Source organism: Arvicola amphibius, chromosome 12 (genome assembly GCF_903992535.2).
Source record: "Arvicola amphibius chromosome 12, mArvAmp1.2, whole genome shotgun sequence".
Lineage (NCBI taxonomy): Eukaryota > Metazoa > Chordata > Mammalia > Rodentia > Cricetidae > Arvicola > Arvicola amphibius.
The window spans coordinates 166,689,142-166,715,603 of NC_052058.2; the positions used below are offsets into that span (position 1 = coordinate 166,689,142).

Below are 26,462 nucleotides of genomic sequence, written 5' to 3' on the forward strand. Positions count from 1 at the left end.
CAGGACAGCCAGGGCTACACAGAGAAACTGTATCTCGAAAACCATTTTTTTTTTTTTTTAAAGTCAAAAGGACAAATCCTTAAGCTAATATGGCACTTTGAATGGCAGGATTCTAAGCAATATGGATAATCTGTTTTTTTTTTTCTCACATCTCAGAAGTCATTGAATCTGCTTGTTGCCTAGACCTCATCACAGCCTAAACTCAAATACCAGCATGGAAAAGAAACACAGTGCTGTCAACTTTGAAGGTACTGGTGTGAGCCACACAGCCCTGGCTGCACCCGGAATTGGGATCTCCTTCAGGCCACCTGGAGTGACCCTCTCTATAATCTAACCATGAGTCTACCAAGAGCTTTCACACCAAAGACCCAGTTCTCATACCTGTAGGCAGGATGTAAGCTCTACTAAGCAAGTTAGTGACAGAGCCCAAGTGCCATGCCTCCCAGAACACTGGCCCAAAGGCAGCCTGAGACCCATCTCATAGACCCGGAACCAGAGCCAGAGGCAGACAGAGCTCTTCTGGCATTGTGTTCTGGGTGTGACTTTAACTGAAGCTTGTGAGTCTATACAGATTGGCCTAAGTTTCTGATGGCAGCTCAGCCATAGACACAGGAGTGCAGGTACAAGTGCCATCTTTTTGTGCTTCCTGTTTCCTGTTTCCCGAAGCAGCACAGTCCCTAGAAGGTTCCTTTTGCACATATATCTTGTGAAATGGCAAGAGCAGAGGGACCTTCGACAGGGTCAGTCACATAGCCCTGCCCCATGTACCAAGATGGAAGCAAGAGGCTCTAAACCCTCAGGGAATAGTCCACACCTAGGAAGACAAATGGGGCCCCAGGTGCCTAGTTTTTCAGGGTCCAAAGGAAGGCAAAGCAAGAAGCTTCTCTCCAGCACACTTCAGGTCATAGAGGATAGGAAAGGAATCTTTATTATATTGGCCTAAGGTCTCACACTTCGCCATCTTCACTGTGGGGGTGGAGTGTGTAAGGCCCAGCTAGCCCTCTCCATCCCTGCTACTGTCCAGGTGCCCCAGAATTAGGTCAGCAATGCCTGGCGCAGCATCTGCTTCTTCTGAGGTGTGAGGCGGGTGGGGAATTGGATGTCAAAGAAAATGAAGAGGTCCCCCTTCTTGGTAGGATCCTCAGGCAGTGGCATACCCTCACCTGGCACCATCTTGAAGTACTTGGGACTGAGAGAGGAAAGAAGTGTAGAAATCTCAGAGAGAGAGTGTCCAATGGGTCCACACCGCCCTAACTCACAGGACCACAGGAATGGGCTGTTATTGCAATTTCCTAGTAGATGGACAGGACAGCTCTTACATGCCAGAATGGGTGGGAGCAGAGACCCCAGGAACTGTGCGACACTCCCTAGGGAGCAGAGCAGACTCTGGGGATGGAATCAAACCTTTCCTGTCAGGGCCTTTCTTAGAAAAACACTTGGTGGCCTCTCCTACATATTCTGATGAGAAGTTTGGAGAATGGAGGCAAGAGAGTGACCGATAGTGGGGTTCTCGGGCCTCTACAGGGGCTTCATACATATTAGAGAAAAGCATTCCTTCTTTATGGTGAACACAGCCCCACAGCTCATAGAGAAAGGTGGATTTGGGTTTCAGCCTGAGGGAGCCCTCCTGTGGCTGCAGCCTGCACAGTTCCACCCTCCAAGTCTCAGTCCATCCTTTCTTGTTACCAGGTGGATATACTCACTGGACAATGTCATTAATGGGGATGTTGAGCAGACGGTCATCTAGGGTCTTCACCTCCACAGTGCAGCAGGTGAGAGCCTGGAGAGGTTTGAATGAGAGGTAGATATGCAGAATTGTCACCACAGCCATTCTATTTTAAAGGCATTCAGGAGCCTACTTGGGTTCCAACCCTGAGTTGGACACCAGGGAGGCAAAAGGCTGTTCAGGAACTACTTGTGAATGAGTCATGACCTGCCTTCTAGTTTGAAGTGTGGTAGGTCGGGTTGGTGATAACAGAGTGTAAGGGTTTTGTGAGGCAGTAATGGCAGGTTCTGTGGGAGGAGGACCATACAGCAGTAACAGCAACTGAAGAGCCTCCAGGGTGAGGGGACAGGTATGAAAGTGTCTCAACCAGGCAGGAGTGCTCACCCTGAAGTCTGAAGTTCAAAGAACAAGTCAACGGGGCACCTTGAAGAGACAGTGGGGACAGCGGCAGGGTCAGGACAGTGTGTAGAAAAATGAGGAAGGGAGCAAGGAGGAGCTATTCCACAGATCCACCCAGCGCCAAGGAGAGAGACACACGTGGTGGGAATCACAAGACCCTGTGATTTCTAGAAGTTGGTTGGTGGAGATGAAGCCTAAGCTGCTACAAGTGGGGTTCATTCTGAGTCTCCATGCTCTTCTTCTGCACTGTACCCACTCACCTTGCCCAAAGGAATGGGGTAGACAAAGAAGAGGTTGTCCATCTCCCTGCGGAAGCGAGGATGCAGTTTCTCCTTTACGATGAAGATAATATCAGCAGGGATAATGTTGGGGCCCTGCGTAGGAAAAGCCAAGGGGTAACAGGTTTATTGCTTACACGCTTTTGCCAGGTTTCAGCCTCTGCTTGCCTCCATGTCTTCCCCTGTGCAATGGAGAATTATGCCCAGTTTTTAGGGTGGCCTAGGGCCACTTCCTAGAGAAGCCTACCCTGTTTCACTCCCCATTCCCAAAGTACTTCTCTACTGAGCATGCCCATATAAACCTACTCAGTATGGGGCAAGGACTTCCTTGTGTGACAGCTGGACACTGAGCTGGCCCAGACAACTTCTCTGCAGGTCAGTAACTCAGAAATTATTTCTCTGCTTCAGCGAGGCACCCTGAACTCAAACCTCTCTTCTGGCTTCTGTAGACAGAAAGAAAGCTATTTCTGCAGCTCCCAGTGTGAGAAACAACCCTACAGTTATTCCTCAGCAAGCTCAAGACCAGGATAAAGGGAGGCTCAAAGGCTGGGCTCTGAGGAGACTCTAGGGCCATATGGGGAGATTGGGAAATGCTGCTCAGAGCAGGGGATGTTGGCTCTGGGTATCTGTTGTTTGCCTGCTTTCTTGTGACAGGGTCTTGCTCTGTAGCCCAAGTTGAAACAGTCACCAAGTCAAGACTGAACTTGAACTCCTAGGCTCAAATGATCCCCCTGCCTCAGCCTCCTGAGTAGCTTCAACTCCCAGTGAACCATGTTGAAGGGTGATTGTTGGAGGCAGGTATTCTGCAGGTGAGAAAGAGAGTGGGTATAGGCAAGGGAATTAATCTCTTTCAGCTCTGAGCGCTCCATTATTTCAGTTCATCTCAGCATCCTTAGCACAGTAATTCCATGTTTTCCCACAGATAGGTATTTTAATTTCAAATCATTATTAATGGAATGCTTCTGAGCCTTGGGCTCAGAATGCCTCTCTCCTGGGCTTTCTTAGGGATTACTACCCAAGAACACTGGAGGGGAGGCTGAGGGCCCTTCTGTCTCTCTGTCTGCCAGCACTGGGGTTACAGGAGTGGTGCTGAGGATCAAGTCCAGGTCTCCATCCTTGCTGGTATTGAACCTCCTCCCCAAACCCTTCTTTTAGCTTTTGTGTTATTTTCTTTTTGGTTTTGTATTTTTTGAGTCAGGGTTTCTCTGTGCAGCTCTGGCTGCCTGGAACTTACTTAGTAGACCAGGCTGGCCTCGAACTCAAAGAGACCCACCTGCCCCTCCTCCTGAATGATGGAATTAACAGTGTGTACCACCACTATCTGGTGCTTTCTGTGTTCTTATGTTGAGCAAGTCCCTTCCATGTGGAGCCCTAGTTTTCCCACTGTGTAAAATGGTAATAACCCCAAACTGCATCCACAGAAGCATTTTGAGGCTCTGTCCTTGGGAAGGAACTCTAGAGACCACCTCATTCTACTAGACCAGAACTTGTAGGGACAGGAAAAACAAAACAAAACAAAACAAACAAACCATGGTCTCCTACCCTCTCAGTCCTCCCACCATGTGAGCCTGGAGACTCACCCCAGCCAGCTCCTCACCCTCTCACCTGGTCCCCTTCCTTCTCAAAGGTGATGCGTGTGCCCTGCCTCCACCCAGGCCTCACATCGATTGTCAGAATCTTGTCCTTTATGGTGGAGGAATATTTATCTTCATTTAGCACCTGCAGCAATAGAGGTGGGAGTGAGGAGTCGACTCGGGATGTCTCTGTGGGGTTTGTGCTCAGACGGTACCCATAGCAATGCGGGTGAACTGCCAGAGCCATTCCCACTCCCCTCCCACCGCCACTGGATCTAAGAGCTTGTGACTCTCCAAGGCAAAGCGTGTCCTCAGACTGATGAAGCTGTGGCCTGAGACAACAGTCACCAACAAGAACACAGTGAAAGGTCCCTCTCTCCAAATCCCAGAAGTCTGACCTTATCTCAGAGTTCTCCCAACCCTTCTCCAGGCTCCATGGCATCTTACTGTCTAGTACAAGCCCACTAGAGACCCCAGACTTCAGTTTATAGTTTAAATTATTGCTTGATAAGAAGAAAATAGGGGCTGGTCACAAGAGTGCAGCAGACTTTCTGAAGGTAAGCTATTGAACCTCATACAAAGCATCCTACCATGCTGTCCCCAATCCAATGAGCACAGAGTACTGCCTTTGGGAAGCATGGTCAAAGTGGCCATCTCCCCCAAGCAAAGGGAAGAAGAGGGCTGGACCACAGACCATGGTCAGGCCAAGGACTGAATGAATACTGCAACAGATATTCACAAGATTCTTCCCTAAGCTGTCACCTTAGAGACTGTACCAGCCCACCTCCATGTCCACCCTGTGGCCATACACAAACTCTTGGAAATGTGGTCTGGAAATGTCCAGGAATGGAACTTGTAGGAGATTCCTCCTGCTCCTACTCCTCCACTTTCCAAAATGGTGGGACTGGACTGAAAAGGGAAGGATTCTGTCCCCACGAGGAGGCTGTAGAAGTGATTTCTGCACCAGAAGGAAGGGTGAATCCTCTCTGTTATTCATTTCAAATGTCAGATTCTATAATCTAAAATCTAAAATTGCTGAGTCTCTTGGTCTAAGATCCAATGGTTCCGTCAGAAAGGATTACCAAGTTTCCCAACAGTTAGGGGAAGGGGAGGTGATAGGGAGGTTTGTAGGGTTAGAAGGCGCCTGATAAGAGGAGCAAGCTGATACGCACCCTTCGGGAGATCTTAATCTTTTTGGTGCAGCCAAAGAATAAGTCCTCAAGGGACAAATAGAGGTCTCGTTCGATTGGAGGGTCTTGTTTCTGGACTCCTCGGCCGCGAAGCCCCCCAAAATTCAAATCTATATCATTTCCTTCTGCATCAAAAAATTCTAAAAGGAGATGGGAAGATGAGTAACAGAAATAATGTCTGAAAACACAAATCAAACAGATGACAGACACACAGGTACACACACACACACACACACACACACACACACACACACACACGCTGCACGCATATTCCCTTCAACCTCTTCAGTGACCCAGGGCTAAGTTTCAGTGTAACGTTTCCACTTCTCAGAGCTACAGACCAAGGGGCTATTCATTTCATTTCATTTTGGTTTTAGCCTTGAACTCAAAGAAATCCTCCTGTCCCAGTCTCCTGAATGCTGGAATGACAGGTATGAGCCACCACACTGGCTTTAAGAAGCTACCCTTAGCTTCAGACCAGTGAGCATCAGGCTTGACAGGCCCCAGTGCTTCCTGGGACTCCCACGGAGTGAGGTGCTGCCAGCTCCTGCTGCGTGAACACATGGAGACATCGCTCTAAGGGGGAGATCCTGGTAGAGCAGAGAAGACTCCATTCAGGTGAAGTAGGTTTGAACTGCCCATCTACTCTACCCTTAGACCCCACTGGCCCCTCTCTGTCTCTCCCATGAATATTCTAGACAAGCTAGGGTCAAGTGCTCTAGAGTTACTAGTTTATATGAAGAAGGACTTGATGGTCCATGGCAACAGTGAGTGATCGCCAGCATGCCTCATCTACCCCTACCTGCCTGATGCCCTTGCCTTTAGCCTGATGCAGCAAAAGAGAGATACCCTTCTTGATCTGTGTAGAGTACTAATTCTTTGGATCTCAGTTCCTTAGTCTTTGGTATGGGGTAATGCTTGCCTTATCTATACCATTAAGATGAGAAACAGCTAACCTTGGGTGAGCCTGTTGTGAATCAGGCTCTGTACCCAGTGACTTTCTTTACTTATTGGCCCAGAGAGGTCAACAAAATGCTCACATCTCCACAGCTAGTGAGTAATGATGTTAGGACCTCTACCACAGGACCAGTTGTCCACAGAATCTGTAGCCTTGGTCACTATGATATATTGCTACATGTGGGGCCCTTTGTAGAGTGGAGTGAGAGGGCCCTTTGTATTCTGCAGAGGTGGCTGCTATGTACCCAGTTTCTCATGATAATGTCATGGGATGAATGTGTCAAGTTAGATGGTGAATGTTCAAGAGTAGGGAATGTGCAGTGGCTGAAGATGTGATGGTCCGGGGGCCTGCGTCACGGCTCAGCAAATAAGGGCACTGTGACCAATTCCTTGAGGTGGAAGCAGACAACCGACTCCTGAGGGTGGTCCTTTGATTTACACTCTCTAAATAAATGTAAGAAAAGTCCTTTTTAAAAAATGATCAAGAACGTAGTTCCATGATAAAGTCTTTGCCTAGAGCAGTGGTTCTCAACCTTCCTAATGCTGAGATCCTTCCTTTAATACAGTTCCTCATGTTGTGGTGACCCCCAACCATAAATTTCTTTTTTTTTTTTTTTGCTTCTTTGTAATTTTGCTACTGTTATAAATTGTAATGTAAATAGTTTTGGATTAGAGGCTTGTTGAAAGGCTGTGACTCATTGGTTGAGAACCACTGCTCTGACTATACAAGGCCCCAATTTCAATTCTTAGCATCACAGACTATTTTTAAAGACAGATATCTGGAAGGACATGGGAGAAGTTAATGACAAGTAGCTGCATTTAGGAGAGGAAAGGAAATGGAGGGTTAGAATTTTTTTTGGTTTTTTGAGACAGGGTTTCTCTGCAGCTTTAGAGCCTGTCCTGGAACTAGCTCTTGTAGACCAGGCTGGCCTCGAACTCACAGAGATCCACCTGCCTCTGCCTCCCGAGTGCTGGGATTAAAGGCGTGCGCCACCACCGCCCGGCGGGTTAGAATATTTTTCAGTAAGTTTCATTCTGATTTTGGTGTGGTGGTTTACATGTGTGATCCAGGATTTGGGAGGCTGAAGAATTTGAGGCCAGCCTGGGCTACAGAGAGTGATCCTGACTTAGATAATTAAGTAATCCTTTTCCCCTCCACGTACTGTGTTTATTTCTCAAAGAGACAAAACCAGGCTGAATGTGGTGACTCACACCTGTAATCCCAGCACTTGGGTGGCTAATCCAGGATCACCATGAATACCGAGCCAGCTAGACTACAAAATGAATTTGGAACTACATGCACTACAGAGACCAAGCCTAGGAGGCTGCAAAGATGGCTCAGTGGTTAAGAGCACTTCTGGTGCTAGGCGGTTGTGGCACATGCCTTTAATCTCAACACTCAGGAGGCAGAGGCAGGCAGATCTCTGTGAGTCTGAGGCCAACCTGGTCTACAGAGCTGGTTCCAGGACAGCTAAGGCTACACAGAGAAACCCTGTCTCAAAAAACTTTTTTTAAAAAACAAAAACAAAAAGAGCACTTCTTGCTCTTGCAGAGAACCCAAATTCAGTTCTCAGTACCCACATGGTGATTTACAACCATCCCTAATTCCAGTTCCAGGGATCTGCTGCTTTATTCTGACCTCCTTGGGCACCAAGCACACACATGTGCACATACCTACAGGCAAAACTGTCACACACATAAAATAACAAATATAAAATTTTTAAAAAGAAAAAAGAAAACTGGGTATAGTGGCACATGCCTATAATCCCAGCATTAAGGGAAGCAGGAGGACCAGGAGTTTTTTGTTTTGTTTTGTTTTTTAACAATTTATTTAATTGTATTTTATTTAAACTGGTGTTTTGCCTGCATGTACGTTTGTGTGAGACTATCAGATTCTCTGGAACAGGAAGTATGAACTGGTGTGAGCTGCTATGTGGGTACTAGGAATTGAACCCAGGTCCTCTGGAAAAGCAGTTAGTGCTCTTAACCACTGAGCCATCTCTCCATCCCCCCCCCTTTATTTTTTGTTTTTTCAAGACAGCATTTCTCTGTTTTTCAAGGAAAGTCTGTCCTGGAACATGCTCTTGTAGCCAGGCTGGCCTTGAACTCATAGAGATTCACCTGCCTCTGTCTTCTGAGTGCTGAGATTAAAGGCGTGCACCACCACTGCCCGGCAAGGATTTAGGAGTTTAAGGTCATCTTTGGTTAAACAGCAAGTCCATGGCTGGTGTGGGATACATGTTTCAATAAATAATAATAATAATAATACAATACAAAATAAATAAAAAGTAACCAAACATAACCACCAAGAAAGGTATTTTCTACAGCTGTGTTCTTTCCCAGTGAGGCAAGGGGTAGGGTGGGATTCTTACCACTGAAGGGGTTATCTCCTCCAAAAAACTCGTGAAACACCTTTTCAGGGTTGCCATGGAAGACGTAGCCCGTTGTCCATGGAGTCTGGGATCCAAACTCCAGAGGAATCCCACCCTTCAGGCCTTCTTCGCCAAACTTGTCATAGATGCCTCTCTTCACGGCTGTGGATACATGTGACTTTGAGGAGGGACATGGGGCTTGTGAGGCTGGAGAGGCTGGGAGCTAGTGAGCAAGCTGGGGAAGGTGATGGGCTAGGACAGCCTTATCTCCTGCATCCTGCTGCCTGGGACTGTTTAGAAGTTAGAGCTTCAGTATCATTATCACTGTGTGAGTTTCCAAGTCATTTGTCCATCCTATAGAGTCTATAGTATGGCCAGACAGCCCAGAAAAGCAACGAGAAAAATTTGCCTGGTTTGGAATTGGAAGTTCAGGTATGTACCTGGTTTGGCCTAGTTCATTTTTGGAAGGGAGACTAGAATTAAAATTTTAGAATCTAAGAATTCTGAACTTGCAAATTTTAGAGTTCTGAAAAGTCAGGGCTGGGAGTCATAGTTTAGCTGTTCTCATGAACAATAGCCACAATCACAGTCCCCAAAGCAGCCCTAAGGAGGCCTGCTGGGCTGCTGCTCTTTGCTGGGTTGTGAGTCACCCTAACCCTGCACAACTGATTTCCTATGGCTCTAAGGCTCTCTGTGTCTGGGAAGGATAAATGAGTGCCTGCTCCTCCTCAGCCCTCTGCCCCAGAAGCCAGCATTCTCCTCCGAACCTCAGGTAGGCTCCTCTCTGCCTGGCTGGAGGCAAGGGAACATGCCCCACTTCTGAACTGCCTCAGCAGGGCAAGCAATAAGCCCACCCACCTGATGGCCTGGTTTGCTCTTAGTTTGTCTAGATACTGGGCAGGGAGAATGGCTGCTTACTCTTTACTGTTCTCTGTAGAAAACCTGACAGCCTAGACACGCGAGGAATGACCCTAATGGAGCGGCAAGTGACAGCCCCACCACCACTCACGGTCACTCAGCACGTCGTAGGCTTCTGCTATTTGCCTGAATGTCTCTGGTGCAGATGGCTCACTTGACTTCAATGGGTGGTTCTTCAGGGCAAGTTTCCGGTACCTAGATGAGGGAGAAAATGCAAGCCCTTGCCTCTGACCTGCTTCTGAGGGCTGGAGCATGACTCAGGGCTGACTTTTGCTGTCTAGCTTTGGTACAAACCGTGGAGAGTGGTACAGATATCAGTGGCTGTGGGGTGTGCTGCTTGGATCTTTTGGAAGAGATCTTGGGGTAGAGAGTGCAACTGGCCAGCAGCCCTGACAGCTGACACCTAGACGACTGTCAAAGTCTGCTTGTCCTCTTAGCTCCCACAGCCGAGACCTAATGCAGCAAAGATTTAGTGATGGTTCACCTGTGAGACACGGGACACCCCCAATGCCAGCTTTGTGTCACTGGGACAACATAACTGAGAATAACCACCTAAAAAGAGGAAGAGTAGTGACGAGGTGGGCAGGCCTGCTTTTCATCCCACTCGGTTTCTGCACGGCTAGCTTAAAGCCCGAAATAACAACACACAAACTATATTCATTTAAACACTGCCTGGCCCATTAGTTTTAGCCTCTTATTTGCTAATTCTCACATCTTGTTTTAACCCATATTTAGTAATGTGTGTAGCACCACAAGGCGGTGGCTTACCGGGAAAGATTCAGCATGTCTGACCTGGTGGCTGGCTTCATGGCGACTGTCTCAGAGAGGAGAGGCATGGTGATTGCCTCACTTCCCTTCTTTCCAGCATTCTGTTCTGTCTACTCTACCTATCTAAATCCTACCCTATCAAAAAGCCAAGGCAGTTTCTTTATTAACCAATGAGAGTCCTCCATCAAGGAAGAACTTATTTTGGTGAATAGTTTTCATTCATGGTTGGCTAGCACTGCTGCTTTCAGGCTGAACATCGTAACAAGAGCAAAGCTGATTACCTGAATGACAGCCAGGAAAAACAGCCAGAAAGAAAAGTGGTGAGCGAGGAAAGGGAAAAGAGAGGAAAAAGGGGGAGGGGGAGCAGAGAAAATGGGGTTGGACAGGGAAGGGAAAGGAAAGAAAAAGTAGGGAGAGGAGAGAGAAGAAAAGAGAAACATGGTGAGGGAGGGTCCAAGGACAAGACATCAAAGGCCAGCCTCCAGAGATGTGCTGCTTCTAATACTCCCTGCCTTGTGATAGCCTATTCCATTATGAAGAAATTAACCCATCAATTAATTAATGATGAAGTTTATACCCTCACGAGCTAGTTGTTTGCTAGAAGTCAAGTCTTTAACATATGAGCCTGACTCTCCATGTTCAACACAACATCCTCTATCAACTTGGCTTGACAATTTCCCTGCAAGCCACACTTAGCTCTCTCTACCTAAAAACCACCATCCCTTTCTTTCCACAGGTCTTGGACCTTTGCTGAAGTCTGCAGGCTCCTTCTGCTTATTCCCAGAATAGGTTCCTGCCATACACTGTTTACATCTAATTCTATCTTGGTGTCTACTTCACAGAGGACCAGAACTAACACACGCTTCTCAGGTGTATGATGAGCCCTCAGGTCCCATAAGGCCCTGGTACTCTTCCACCTCTGTGCTCGTTCTGGTCCTATTTACTATCTGCCATCCCACCCCTCAGTCCCGGGATGCCTGCAGTATCTGATGACATGTAGTGGATGCTCTGTGGTGAGTTTAATAAGGGATTGTTGGCAACATGCCTGGACCTGCTAGGACATGCTGAGCATCCAGACCTCTAGGAGTGACAGTAGGGAACTGGACTGAAACCTTGAAGGTTGCGGACATGGCCTGGCAGGAGCTGAGACCATCAATTAAGAGATTTGAGTAGCATAGAGAGTGCCCACAGGAATAGAGCTGTGAGGTAAAGACTGAAATTTCTCTCCTCTTGTTTCACTCCCCTTTAGAAGGAGGTGCAGGGGAGGTGTGTGGGCAAGGAAATCTGCTGCTACAGGGCCTGGCAGGGAGGGCGAAAAGAAAACCTTGATCCCAGAAGCCCAAGTCACTCAGTCCCATTTTGACCCCACACAGTCCCTGCTGGGTCTGATCAGGGCTCTTGTCCTTGCCCAGCCCTCCCACACAGCCATCTGGAGTTCAGTAGTATCTCCTCTCCTTTCACACACTCTGCAGGCTGAGCTCAGCTCATCTCTCACTCTACCAGCCTGCTTCCCTGAGCTGCAGGCATCTGTGCCCTGCCACTGCTGTTCCCTATCTTCTCCCAAGCATGCCAGATCCGCAGACCAAACAGGACCCTCATTTCTCCCCAGGTGTCACAGCTGGAAATCTAAGCATAATCTTTGACTCCTGTCCCATTAGTCACCAAATCTCCTCAGTTTTTCTTCTTAAACACTGTGTTGTCCTGCCTCTCGTTCCTCCAACTGTCAGAGCTGTTTCTCTTGTAACCACAAGAGCCCTCTCCAGTTCTTATTGCACGCTGTGAATGGGTTTCTCCCTGTATCTCTTTCTCCACTCTCTCCTTCCTTCCTTTTCTTCTTCCCTCCTTTCTTTCTCCTCTCCCCCTTTTCTTTCTTCTAAAATACTCTGACGTTACTCTCCTACTGAATCTCTTCACTCATTTCCCCGTTGCCTTCAGCAGACAATCCAGACACCTCAAGCTAAGATTCATTCCCCTACTTTCTTTATACAATGACACCTCTTCAATCATCAGCTGTCTTGAATAGAAGAGAAAGGATGAAGTCATGGTTCAAAATGTGTGTCATGAAGCCAGGTATGGTGGTATACACCTGGGAACAGAGGCAAGCAGATCTCTGTGAGTTTGAGGCCAATCTGATCTTCATAGCCAGCTCCAGGCCAGCTAGGGCTACACAGACCTTGTCTCAAACAAACAAATGGTGTGTGTGTTTGATCCCAGTATATGCAAATGTCATAATGAAACACGTATTCAATAGAATGGATATATGCTAATAAAAGACTGGACGCGTGATACTGAAGAAGGTGCTAACTCAATGATCAGTAATAAGCATGGAGATTTTCTTTATTATACAGACTCAGTATTTTGTGAGTGTGTGTATGCATACATATGTATGTGGAGGTCAGAGGTCAACTTTAGTTTTCTACCTTTTTTGGGGGGAGATAATCTCTCACTGTCTCATAAATTCTGCTACAGCTACTGATTCTCAAGTGCTAAGGATCCGCCTGTCTCAAGACACCCCCATGAGAGAGTGTAGCATACACAAGGCTCAGACTTTAAAAGTAGTTATAGTAGAAGAGTTGTGGGCTATCATTGGGAACATACAATTCTTTTTATTGCTCTTATCTCCATGAGTCCATATGCCAGGTTTCTGGGCATTTTCATACACATTATCTCTTCTGATCCTATTTTAATACCACAACTCCTGCTCTTTAAGAAGTGTGTGACTTGCATATGTGTGCGTCTGTGCAGGTACACATGTGGGCACATGCGTGTGGAGGTCAGAGGACAACCTCTCCTGTTGTTCCTCTATCCACCTTAGTTATTAACACAGTCTCTCACTGACCTGGGATTCTCCAAGTAGCTAGGTTGATTGTCTAGGCAACCTCAGGAATTCATTACCTTTCCCTCCTCCCATGAGCCAGGGTTACAAGCAAAACACAACTTTTTTTAATGTGGGTTCTAGGGATCCAGCTCAGGTCCTCTAGCTTGTACGGCAAACATTTTACCAACTGTGCCATATTCCTTTCTCCTTGGTCTGTCTCCTTCTCCACACTTTTGCTTCTTTTAGAGATAGAAACTGAGGTTCAGAAAGGTTGACTTGGCTGAGTATGTCATTCTTGGTGTCTCAAGGGTTTCTAGCTTGTGTTAGGTTGACATAAAACTAGCCAGTGCAGTTGGTCTTCCAGTAACTAAGCTGTGCTTGTCTGTTTGGTAACTTTTCGTTTGATAAGTCCCACTGGCCACCTGCTTTCTGTCATGGAAACCTTCCACTTGATAGTGGAGCCTTTCACTGGCCAGTGAAAGCCCTGAGCAGTGGGCGGCATCTTCCACTGTACCAAATTGTTCTCAATTTTTAAATGAGTTTATCATCTTTCTCTATCCCCACTGGACACTCCCTTCAATCCACACAGGAACCTGACCTAGGGAGGTAGGGATGGTGTCTAATTTTTGATTCCATTCGTCACATACAAGCTCCTGGGCTAACAATGGCATTTACCTCTCAGGGTCACTTGAGGATTAAGTAAAACTGATAGAAAGCTCTCAGAACAGCTTCTCCACGTCCAGTACAAGCAGCTAGCACGTCCCCAAACCTCGAGTTGCCTTGATGCTTCCTTTTCCTTCATATCTTTAATGGCACAATCAATTGTCAACTCCAGTTTCTCCTCTTCTTCTCCAGCCCATGACAGAGCCTTAACCCTCCTTTAAGCCTTGTCTTTTGGCTTAATTATCAGGACAGCTTCCCAAGAAGCCGTTCACCTCTCAAGACAGCACCGGGTACTTCTTTTATAACAATACATACTCCATGACAATGGCCTGCACTGTGCACAACCTGAAATTAGTGCTCAATAAATTCTTGCCCAAAACTTTTTTTCAAAGAAAAAAATTTAAAAGATCAAAAAATTTCAACAATACAGTCTGACTTCTGTCCTGGATGCCCCCCTAAACACACTTACTCACCCCTTTTCTTTTTTGAACAGAGTCTTGCTGTGCAGCCTATGCAGCTCAGGCTGTGCACCAACTATTTGGGGATTACAGGAAGGTACCATCACACCCATATCTAGACTTTCACAGAGTCCCTGAGACTTGACAGAGATTTTCAGAGATGAGTATCAATCAGTGACAAAAACCCATATAATGGCCAGAATGGAAACTGTAACATCCTCTTGTTCAAGTCATTTCTGGTTCTGTGATCTCTATGAGACTCAGGATAAGGTCCAAATTATCCGTTGTCCTCATTTCATAGCTAGGAATTCGAACATGACCCAATAGGACATAGTGGGGCGGAGGATTGGGCATGGGGAGCCCACTGGTGCACTACAGGTGTGTCTGAATTTCCAGTCTGTGTTCTGACCAGCTCAAAGCCAGGATGTGGTATACAAGAGGAAAGAGGTGCCCCTTTCCTGCCCTAAGCTTCACAGGGAAGCAATCTGGCTGGCATCAGGGTGGGGCTGTCTCAGCAGGAGCCAGGCTCCGATTCCGTCCACTTACGCCTTCTTGATCTGGGCATCCTCTGAGTTGCGATTGACCTGGAGCACAGCATAGTAATCCATCCCCATGGCTGACAGGAGTGGATCAGTTTTTCCTCCGACTCCAGCCTCTGTTCGTCTGCGTTCTGTGGTTGCTCCTGGCAACCACGAAGGGCACTCTGGGAATTGTAGTCTTTCCGTTTCAAAACAATGGCCCTAGGGTGCTCATAGTTGGTTCTGTGAACCGATAAAGGTCACACAGCTCAGAAACTAGAGTCCCTGAGCACTTCTTTGTTTATTTTTTAGTACAGCAGCTACCATGAATTTTTAAAATTTCAGAAAAAGCCGGGTGTAGTGGTGCAACACCTTTAATTTCAGCACTCAGCAGGGGCAGTTGGGTCTCTGTGGGCTGGCGGCTAGCCTGATTTACACAGTTAATTCGTTGTGGGTCTAAAGTCCTTCAGAGATCCACCGATCTGACTCAAGTTTCAGTTTTAGTAAATTAGAGGCTTTTTATTAAAAAGAGACTGGCCAGAACCAAACCAAAGAGTTTCCTAAGTAAGGCACTGGTCATTGTTAGCCAAAAGATTATAAAGCCAAAACCCACAGTTATAATTTTGGGGAGCCAAATTAACTCAGATCCTGTCTGGATACAGGCAAGGCTTGATTGTGGTTTGTTTTTGTGGGTTTTTCTTCTTCTTTTTGAGACACTGTTTCTTTGTGAAGCCTTGGTTATCTTAGAACTCACTCTGTAGACCAGGCTGGTCTTAAACTCTTAGATATCTGCCTGCCACTGCCTCCCAAAGGGTTAAAAGTGTGCATCTCCCACCGCCCCCCACCCCCACCCCAGGGCTTGATTTTGTCCAGCAGGTTCCTCAGCCCCCAAGTTCATAACAAAAGCAGAACTTAACAGCTGATTTGTTGACTCCTGTGACCATTACCTTGTAGGGAGCACTGAGGCAGTGAAATATTTTGTAACAATCAGCATTTTTTTTTTTTTTTTTGAGACTGGGTTTCTCTGCAGCTTTAGAGCCTGTCCTGGAGCTAGCTCTTGTAGACCAGGCTGGTCTCGAACTCAGAGATCCGCCTGCCTCTGCCTCCCGAGTGCTGGGATTAAAGGCGTGCGCCACCACCGCCCGGCGAATCAGCAATTTTTTAAGAGTAGCCCAACTGCACCAGCAAGTGGCCCATCTCCAGCCTCCTGACAGGGAACATTCGAGATAGGAGCAACTTCCTCACGGGTTATACAAGCTAAAACCATTTTGTTTTCACAAGCCTAGCACAAGTAAAGTATCCTCTAAACACAATGTTCACCATCACTAGTTCCAGAACAGCTAGAGCCAGATAGCAAGACTTTGTCTTTAAAAACAAAAAACACTTTTATTTTGGTTTTAGGTTTTTGATTTTGTTTTGTTTTTTCAGAAAAGGTGAGTATGGCAGCTCACACCTATGATCTAAACACTTTGGAGGCCGAGGAAGAGGAATGCCCTGAGTTTGAGACCAGCCTGGGCTACAAAGTGAGGGGGAAGCTAGCTTTGGCTATGTAGTAAGTTCTTTTTTTCAAAAACAAATTTATTTGACTGAGCTTTTAAAATTGTAGAATAGTTTGTATTTTCAGAAAAACAAGTAAGATTAAAATGTTCTAATATGCCCTACACAGAGTTTCCCCTATTAATATTTTACATTAAAATGGTAAATTTTCTTGGGGTTGGAGAGACATCACGGTAGTTAAGAGCATCTATTGTGCTTGTGCAGAATCTGAGCTCAGTTCCCAACACCCACATTGGGCAGCTCATCACAGCTGGTAACTCTGCTCCAGGGAATCCAACACCCTCTTCTGTCTTCCATGGTCAGCTGTACTCACCTGCACATAGTCACACACACAAACCCATCTTATTTTTTTTTTTTTGAGACAAGGTCTCTCACTAAACCTGGAGTTCACAGATTGGCTAGCCTGGCTGGTCAGCAGGTTTCCCAAATCCTCCTCTCTCTACCTTCCAGCAATTGGCTTCCAGGTACAGGCTGACCTGCTTAGCTTTTTACAATGTGCTGGAGATCTGAGCTCAGTACCTCATGCTTATGTGGCAAGCACTTTGCTCATTGGTTCACCATTGCTCCAGTTCCATTTTTAAAAAATGTTTTTACATTTACTTTGTGTTGGAGTGTATGCACAAGTGTGTGTGGGTGTACAAGCAGAGACCGTTTCTCTCTGTCTGTTATGCACACTCTAAGGATCAACCCGTTAGTAAGTGTGACAGCAAGTTCCCTTGCTCACTGAGCCATCTTGACGAAACCACTCCCCACTCTTTTACAATCTCATGGGAACTTGTTATGAACTCTTAAAAGAGCCGTATACTTTCCCCCAGCTTTCTTAGGCCCTATATGGAAAAATGAGAGTCTCACTTTGGTATGCCAAACTGTTGCTGGATTTTCTTCTACTCTAGCCCCATGTGGGACTGCCACACAGCTCCCAAATAAATCACACATGGAGGCTTACTTTGTGTTCTACTTTCATTCTTACTCTGTGGGTGGCTGGCCCTTGACGCCCTTCTCCCCTTGCTCTTTCTTTCTTTTTTTATTTATTTATTTATTTATTATATATACAATATTCTTTCTGCATGTATGCCTGAAGGCTAGAAGAGGGCACCAGACCTCATTACAGATGGTTGTGAGCCACCATGTGGTTGCTGGGAATTGAACTCAGGACCTTTGGAAGAGCAGGCAATGCTCTTAACCACTGAGCCATCTCTCCAGCCCTTCCCTTGCTCTTTCATTGCTCCTCCTTCCTCTTCTCAGAGTTCTCCTCCTATTTATAATACCTTCCTGTCAGTCCCACCTATTCTTTCTCCTACCTCGCCATTGGCCGGTCAACTCTTTATTAGACCATCAAGCATTTTAGAATGGCAAGGAATCACAACTTCACAGAGTTAAACAAATGCAGCATAAACAAAATCAACATACCTTAAAATGATTTTCTACAACATATTTCAATTAACACCTTAAAGTTGGCAGCAAATTCCCAGATTTACATAGCATTTTGCATTTAGTAGTCTTTTTGGTTTTTTTAATAAAAACAAATTCCAGATGACCAAATATGAATTGATTTTACTTTTGTACCAATAGGTTAATATTTATAGAGGGTCCAAAAGGTGTAAGCATTGCTTGGCATTGTTTTGTTTTATAAAGGAAATCTGAAAGTTGGAGAGATAGAAATGGCTTGGGTTTTAAGCGCTTGCTCTGTGAGAACCCTATCCCAATGAATAAGGCAGAAGGATCAATGGTGTGTCCCCTTACCATTGGTCAGGACCTGTATTCTTTACCAATATTTCTCTTTCTAAGAGACCAGAGGTCTGGAAGTGATAATGTCATACCAGGCTGTCTGAACAGCACATGCAAATCTGATTCTTCCATGTGGCAACAGTTCAAAGGAAGTCTAGTATTCTTTCGTCTCAGACAATGGGACCCTGGACTATAGGGATAACTTGTTGGTTAAGGGCGCTTGCTGTCTTGCAGAGGGCCATGCTGGGCAGCTCACAAATGCCTGTAATTTCAACTTCAGGGGATCCAGTGCTCTCTTCTGACCTCTACAGGCACCCACACAGGTGACATACAAACACACAGAAATAAAAATAAATCTTAAACAAAAATAAAAAGCAATTTAAAAAGTAGAACCCTGGACTGGAGAGATGGCTCAGCGGTTAAGAGCGTTGCCTGCTCTTCCTGAGTTCAATTCCCAGCAACCGCATGGTGGCTCACAACCATCTGTAATGAGGTCTGGTGCCCTCTTCTGGCCTGCAGGCATACACACAGACAGAATATTGTATACATAATAAATAAATAAATAAATAAATAAATAAAACGTAGAACCCTGCTATTAACCTTCATTAATCCAAGGGATTATTTGGGGATAAGGTTTTACATCCAAGGTGACCTCAAACTTACTCTGTAGCTGAGGATGACTTGATCTTTCTGTGTGCAGGGAGTACAGTTGTGCACCACCATGCCAAACCTGAGTCTGAGAAATTTATTGACCTGAAGAGTAAGAGAATAAGAGAGGGGCCATCATCAATACATGTTTACAGCACCTCTGACCAATATCAATGGTGCTCTTATGGAAGAGAACAGAGGGCCTGACTATCACAAGGGGAATGAAACCAGCTATTCTTGTCCATGGCTCAGTGCAGAGTCAGCTCCTGGGGAAGTGAGGGGGCACACACATCAGTAGGCTTTGTCTCTCTGAATCTTTAAGTTGTATGCATAAAGTTCTGACTGTATGCTTTTTCCTCTGAGGAGCATTTTATTAATTTCTCAACGAAAGGTAGAACCACTAGTACCATAAAAATAAAACAATCTCATTTATACTGTCATGAAGTAGTATTTTTACCTATGGTGACTTCCTTGATCCTTTGGGTCTCAGCTTCCTCCTTTATAAAACTGAATGATATGTTAGTTCAGTAAGACTTGGACTATGTTACTGAGCTTAAAGGGGAGGGCTACACCCCTACATGCAGGAATAGATATAGAACATTATGCATGAGTTATAAAACATATCTGTGTGCATTTACCTTGGGAAAACTCCAAGATATTAAGTGAAAATGGATAAACCAGAGGGCGACAAACATAGAATGGACCCAATTATGTATAACATAGGCCAAGATAAAGCTACATTGTTTATGTAAATGAATAAGTACACAGATGCAAGCACAAGTTTTCTTCTTTCTTTCTTTCTTTCTTTCTTTCTTTCTTTCTTTCTTTCTTTCTTTCTTTCTTTCTTCCTTCCTTCCTTCCTTCCTTCCTTCCTTCCTTCCTTTCTGTCTTTCTTCCTTTCTTTCTTTCTGAGACAGGGTTTCTCTGTGTAACAGTCCTAGCTGTCCTGGAACATGCTCTTGTAGACCAGGCTGGCTTTGAACTCACAGAGATCCACCTGCCTCTGCCTCCTGAGTATTAGGATTAAAAGCATGTGCCACGACCATATGGTGGCAAATTTTCAAAAACATGAAAAACACACATATAGCCAGGCAGTGATGGCACACATGTTTAATTTCAGCACTTGGGAGGCAGAGGCAGGTGGATCTCTGTGAGTTTGAGGTTAGCATGGTCTACAGAGTGAATTCCAGGACACCCAGGTATTGTAGAATAATTCCTTTGTACACCGTGAAGATTTTTGTTTGTTTGTTTGTTTTTTAAAGACAAGGTTTCTCTGTAGCTTTGGAGCCTGTGCTGGGACTAGCTTTTGTAGACCAGGTTGGCCTCGAACTCACAGAGATCCGCTTGCCTCTGCCTCCTGAGTGCTGGGATTAAAGGCATGTGCCACCACTGCCCGTCCCACCATGAAGATTTGTAGCTGTGATTGGTTTAATAAACAAGCTGACTGGCCAGCAGCTGAACAGAATAACTTAGGCGGAGAACTGAGAATTCTGGGAAGGAGAAGGGCAGAGTCAGGGGTCACCAGCCAGATGCAAAAGGAGCAGGAGATCAATGTGCCATGCTCATAAAGTTACTGCCCCCATGGCAGAGCATAAATAAGGAATATAGTTAATTTAAAATGCAAGAGTTAGTTAGTAGCTGGGCAGTGGTGGCGCACGCCTTTAACCCCAGCACTTGGGAGGCAGAGGCAGGTTCATCTCTGTGAGTCTGAGTCTATGAGAACTAGCTCCAGGACAGGTTCCAAAGCTACAGAGAAATCATGTCTCTAAAAACCAAAACAACAACAACAATAACAACAAACCCCCAAAATACTAGTTAGTAATAAGCCTGAGTTATTGGCTGAGCATTTATAAGTAATATTAAGCTTTTGAGTCAATCATTTGGGAAGGGCTGCCAGGTAGTTGGAAATAGACAGGTGGGAAAGAAACAGCTGACTATAACCAGGGCTGTTACACAAAGAAATCCTGTCTTGAAAAACAAAAACAAACTTCCTGAAATATACATATATAGAACTAAGTGTAGTTCATCTCAGCATTTGTGTGCTGAGGCAGGGGGTTAGTAAATTTGAGAGCTTATCTTTTAAAAAAAGATATATATGAAGCCACTGAATTTGGAGAGATTGCTCAGTGATTAACAGCAATGGCTTCTCTTCCATAGCACCCAGGTTTGATTCCTAGCACCCACATATAAACTCACAACTGTCTGTGACTCCAGTTCCAGGGGACCTGATGCCCTCTGAGGGCACCAGGCATGCACATGCAGGCACAGCATCCATATATATAAAGTAAAATCAATTTAAAAAAATAGATATAAGAAACTGTTAATCCTAATTTCTTAGAGCAGACTTTTAATTCTGTATAACTCAGTATTGTTTCAATTTTTGTAGCTATGAACATACTGATTCTATGTTTTAAAAATTATAAGAAAAAATAAAAATAGTAATGCCTATAACTTGAGTGACAACACTGCTTAAATGAGATATTTTTAAAATCACCAATACAATGTCTCAGCAAGATTTTTCATTTTTCTCTGTCTACTCTAATCAGCTGAGAGTCAACAATAATAATAATTACTGATATTTCAAAAATACTGATATACCAACAGCTTTCCTGTCCATTATCTCATTTTTAGCCTTACTTTGCCGATGAACCAAGAGGCTGAGGAGATCAAAACATCTTTCAAATTTTTAGAGCCAATTAAGTAATAAAGTAGTTTCTGACTTAAACCACATCGATTTCTTTCGGTTCTTCCATATTGCCAATACAGTAAGTAGCATGTCAGCAATCCTAATGGCCACAAAGTAGACCAGTTCAGTCCTTTTGAAATCCTACAGGCCAGGTAAGAATCACCATGTGTTCTGTCCTTTAGGGCCTGTACCTTGCACATAGGAGTATAGCCAGCCCCATTAAGCTCAATCACATAGTCCAAGTCTCATGCACTAAGACAGCATCTGTCACCAAAGATGGAAAGAAAATACAGACAACTAAAGGGAATGCAGCTCTGCATGGATTTTACTAAACTCAAGGGTTTTGTTTTTTTCTGTAGAATACTGGCCTAAAGAGGATGGCCTGATGCTGGCGGGATGGTTCAGCAGACGAAGGCACTTGTTGCCAAGCCCGACAACCTGGGTTAGTGTCCAAGGACCCGGATGATAGAAAAAAAAAAAGAACCACACGCTGTCCTCTGACCTTGCTGTAGCATTTGCAAACCACCCACCACTCTGTGTACACAAAGATGACCTGAGATGCTTAACAAGTCTTAGTATGAGGGCCAACTAGGACCACGAGAGGTGTGTCACTGGAGGGTTTGAAGGCCAAGTGCAAAGTCAATGTGAAGTGTTGTCTTTCATCTGCAGCATCTGTCAAAGACACAGTCAGCAGCTGCAAGCTCCCACAGTTATCCTTGTCAGTGCTTTAACATATGAATCTATCCATATGACTGTTTTCCTTAATTTGCTCTCAGAGCATTCCTGAAGCTTGACTACATACACTAGGAAAAGGAGTTTCACTAAGGAAATCTTAACACTGGGCTGGCGATGGAGCTCACTGGAAGAGCCCTTTCTTAGCACCTACATGTTTCTGTTTGTCACTAGCTAAGGAGCTATTGGCAGTTGATGGCTGCTTGGGGTGGAGGTGTTTGTTTTCTTTGGGGGTGTCACCCCAACTTTAAGTGCCCCAGTAGGTGGTCCCACACTTGTGTGCAGGTGAGCAGCACTAATTGAACTCAGTGGATTATGAAAAAGAAGATATGAAGGGGCTGGAGAGAGTGGCTGAGCAGTTAAGAGCACTCACTGCTTTTGTAGAAGACCCAGATTTGTTCCCAGCACCCACATGGCAATTCACAACTGCCTCAGAAATATACAGCATAACGGGGCTGGAGAGATGGGTCAGTGGTTAAGAGTACTGGCTGTTCTTCCAGAGGACCCGGGTTCAATTCCCAGCACCCACATGGCAGCTCACAACTGTCTGAAGATCCAGTTGCAGGGGATCTGACACCTCCACACCAATGCACATAAAATAAAAATAAAATTAAAAAAAAATAAAAAAAAACGCAGAGTTGGAAGAACTGGAAAATATTTAAAAAAAAAAAAGAAATATACAGCATAAGAAGGCAATAATGCCAGGCATGGTTGCACGCTTTTAATCCCAGCAGTAGAGAAGCAGAAGCAGGTTCCCGGTCAGTCTGGGCTCCATAGTTGGATCCTGTCTTTAAAGGTGCTTGGGGGCTGGAGTGGGGGAGGCAGTGATAAGACTGGGAGCCTCAGGCAGTGCTAATTGCTTTCCTAGCACACAAGAAGCCCTGGGTTGCTGGATACCACAGCACTGGGTTATGAGGCCAGTACTTTGGAGGTAGATGAAGGAGGATCAGAAGCACTAAGTCTCCTCATGAATTACAGTTAGCAAACTCCAGCAAGTGTGCACTGCGGATGAGAAAAAGGGGGGAAGAAGGGAGACAGAAAGGAGGGAGCTATCTCCCTTGTAACCTGAAATATGGCAAAGATGCCTGCTACCAAACAAACCTGAGTTCAATCCCGGGACCCACATGGTAAAAAATGAACAGTACTAATTCTTGCAAGCTCTCCTCTGCTCTCCCAAGTGTGCCTCGGCGACACACATAAATAAATGTAATTTTAAGAATAAGAAAATGTCTCTTTCACGGCAACAATTAAGTGTTTATTGATCTAGTTCTGACATGGATCACACTACACTACGCATATATGTTTCCTTGGTCTTGGGAATGAAAAATAATGTCCACTCGGTTTTGAAATTTATTTTCTGTGCCCTATGCCCTCCAGCTTACTGGCAACCCATTCAGTGACCCACTTCGACACAGGGGCCAGGCATAGCTCTCGCTGATGCAAAGATACAATGGGCTACACGTCTCTACTCCTCTTTCAGGGCTGGAGTTAACTGAGAGTGTCCACCTCGTCTCAGAAACAGCAAAGATATCGCCCCCGTGATCCCGCTCCCATTTGTCCGCCTCTTCCGCCCTTTCCCGGAAAAGTAGGACGGGGGAGGGCTCTACACGGAGCTCACCAATGAGAAAGTGCAGAGGGTCCCGTACTTCCGTGTGTGCACCCCCGCGAAGGTCCGTTTCCTGCGGCGAGAACTAGAGAGACCTCAGTTCCTGCAGAGCCGAGAGCCTGCGGCGGCACCTGTTCGCACGCTCTTCTGCACCGGCAGGTGAGCCCTGCGCACGCACCCTCGCGTCTGAGGCACCGTGGGGACCGCCCGAGTGCGCCCGAAACTGGGAGAGCTGCTTCATGGGACCTGGATACCTTTACTTCTCTGCTTCCCCCCGTTGTCATGCTTTTCTAGAAACCAAGCTGTCTGCCATCTCTGAGCATGGGTCTAACTCCTTTCATTCAAGGAATACCGTGGGCAACAAGTTTTGGGTGTAGACTGTATTTAACATTTACTGAGTCTATCTAGTGAATTCCAAAGCTGTTTTTGTGTGTGTATCACTTGCTGGTGATTCCACCCAATGAGGCAGGCTTCCAGTCAAGGTATTTCAAAGTCATTTTCCCTTTTATTGTGCAAGTGAGGTTTATACAGAAATGGAGCGCTTTAATCCTTTTTGTGCCTTACTCCTTGTCCTCATAATAATAGTCTTAAACTCCTAACATGGGTTACGAAACTTTGCTGGTCAGTCATTTACTCATTTCTGCCAGTTTTCATTTCCTGCTCAACTGTTTTCTCCAGTCACTGAAGTGTTTTATTGTTTTGTGGTTCTTGGAATCAAATTCAGTGGACTCTTCCATGTTGGACATTTGCTCTACCACCAAACTGCACCTTCAGCCCAGTCACCAAACTTTGGATTCCGTGTGTCCAATGCTGTCTTTCTACCTCTTGCCAGAAACGTTTTTTCCATGTCTGGCCAACACCTAATCATCCCTGAATTTCAGCCTGGAAGTCATTTCCTCTAGAACAGCGGGTATCAACCTTCCTGATGCTGCAACCCTTCAATTCAGTTTCTCATAGTGTGGTGGCCCCCAACCATAAAATTATTTTGTTGTTACTTCATAACTAAATTTGCAATGATTATGAATCATACTATAAACATCTGATATGCAGAATATCTGATATATGACCCCCATGAAAGGGTCTTTCAATCCGTAGAGGGGTCTCGACCCACAAGTTGAGAAACATTGCTCTAGGAAGTCCTCCAGGCTTATTCCTGCCCCTGTGTTTCCAGCTGTCTGTATATACTGTTGTAAATTGCCTAAATTTTAAACTTCATGAGGGCAGGAGCTGTCTCTAATCTGGCCATGCTTGTACACTCTCAACATAGTAGCTGGCATACAGCTCTCAGTTACCATCAGTTAATGAATGAGGCAGAGAAGAGGCGTTTAGAGTCCTTTTAACTCATTTACAGCCCATCATAAAGCTTCTGCAAAGGTGACAGTCATCTCTATTGTAGCCTTTCCTCCTTGCTGCATTCTGTGGGGTGCTGAAGCAGATGATTCTGTGGAACAGTCTGGGCAAACACACCTCACATTAGGATATTGTTGACTGAGTAACTTCATACCCCACAGACTCACCTATTGCCCCAGCCTTCATGTGCCTTGCTACAACTACACTGAACTCTCAGTCCTGTGTGTCAGTCAATCTTGCATGTACTTGGATTCCCTTCCAAGTGTTTGATGTTACTCTTCTAGAAGAAAGAAGAAAGGCTGGTTCTTTTGAGATAGATCAGAAATGGAGTCTTTAAAAAGATAGCCATTTCATTTAATTTGCATTCCACAAGCAGACACCATTGAGCTTAGATAACTTTTATCTCAGTTCTGCTCAAATCATTTTGCAGACCCTCTCTCTGCCAGGCTTCCGGCTGGGGGTGGAGGTCCTATGGTAAATAAAGCTCAGTATTTGACCTTAAAAAACTTAGTCTCTAAGGAAGACAGGCATATAAGCAGGCCACAGAATGCACCTTGGATTATATTGTTTATGAGCGGGAAGATGTGTATAGTCATATCTGTATGTTAACCTTGTCTGTGTTGATATTCTAGGTTCCCCAAGATGTCAGCTTCAGCCCCACAAGGCCATAACCGGACCCGACAGCTGAAGAAAGAAGACGAGGAAGAAGATCCACTGGACCAGCTGATCACCCGCTCTGGCTGTGCTGCCTTCCACTTTGCAGTGCAGGAGTGCATGGCCCAACACCAGGACTGGCGTCAGTGCCAGCCACAAGTGCAGGCATTCAGGGATTGCATGAGTGCACAGCAGGCAAGACGGCGGGAGGAACTGCAGAGGAGGAAAGAGCAAGCCAGTGCTCAACACTGAGACCCTAAACCGTCATCCCATAGACTGGCCCTGAAGAAATAAGCACCCAGAGCGACCCTGGGAAGAAGAAATCCTAAGTAGTAGAGTGTGCAATAGGAGATAAATAATTTGGACCGTCTTTGGGACTAGGTTGAAAGCACCACGAGCTGTTTTTACTCTATGATCAGATCAGACACATCCTCACCGTTCCTGTTCCACCCATACTTGTATCTAAAATTAGTGGGATATGGACCACCCCCTCCATCCTATCTCACGAGTGTGCCAAGTCCTTTGTAAGTAAATTCACAGCCTAAAGGTAGATTGGTTGCTCGATCAGGTCTTTGTTTTCAGTCACAAATCTAACAACAGCAGTGTTTCTAAGGTACTGTGTTAGTAATGTGCAATTTGAAGAGTTATGTGACCTTCCTGTTGTTTAGACACTAGTGCGAGAGGCCACGCTCCAACAGTGAACTCAGATTCCGACAGTGACAGAATATCCTTTATCTTTCCTGGGTGTTTTATTCAGTTTAATGTGGGTCAGGGGCTAATAGAGAAACATTTTTTAAAAGACAGAATCTATGTAATCCAGACTGACCTTGAACTTTCTGTATAGCCAAGGATCACTTTAAAC

The 26,462-nt window shown here is 45.4% G+C and overlaps 2 protein-coding genes across 2 annotated transcripts; one reads left to right on the plus strand and one right to left on the minus strand.

The window, feature by feature from the left end:
- Positions 1–1,035: 1,035 nt before the first annotated feature.
- On the minus strand, positions 1,036–14,735 carry Dnajb13 (DnaJ heat shock protein family (Hsp40) member B13). The gene is made up of 8 exons (XM_038314238.1): positions 14,668–14,735; positions 9,506–9,609; positions 8,497–8,658; positions 5,150–5,307; positions 4,009–4,122; positions 2,386–2,499; positions 1,704–1,780; positions 1,036–1,189 (listed from the first exon to the last, which is right to left on the minus strand). Exons 1-8 carry the CDS (start codon positions 14,733–14,735, stop codon positions 1,036–1,038), a joined length of 951 nt encoding a protein of 316 aa, XP_038170166.1.
- Positions 14,736–23,652: 8,917 nt separating this feature from the next.
- Positions 23,653–26,150, plus strand: LOC119802760 (cytochrome c oxidase assembly factor 4 homolog, mitochondrial). Its single transcript, XM_038313878.1, has 2 exons — positions 23,653–23,755; positions 25,579–26,150. The coding sequence occupies exon 2, from the start codon at positions 25,589–25,591 to the stop codon at positions 25,850–25,852; it is 264 nt and encodes an 87-aa protein (XP_038169806.1). The 5' UTR covers positions 23,653–23,755; positions 25,579–25,588; the 3' UTR covers positions 25,853–26,150.
- The last annotated feature ends 312 nt before the right edge of the window (positions 26,151–26,462 follow it).

Coding starts and splice junctions, on each gene's coding strand:
- Dnajb13 (XM_038314238.1), bottom strand. CDS start 14,735: ATGGGGATGGATTACTATGCTGTGCTCCAGGTCAATCGCAACTCAGAG. Junction 5,308..8,496: donor AGGAGATAACCCCTTCAGTG/GTAAGAATCCCA, acceptor ATCTCCTTTTAG/AATTTTTTGATGCAGAAGGA. Junction 2,500..4,008: donor TTGAGAAGGAAGGGGACCAG/GTGAGAGGGTGA, acceptor TTTCCTACGCAG/GGCCCCAACATTATCCCTGC.
- LOC119802760 (XM_038313878.1), top strand. CDS start 25,589: ATGTCAGCTTCAGCCCCACAAGGCCATAACCGGACCCGACAGCTGAAG.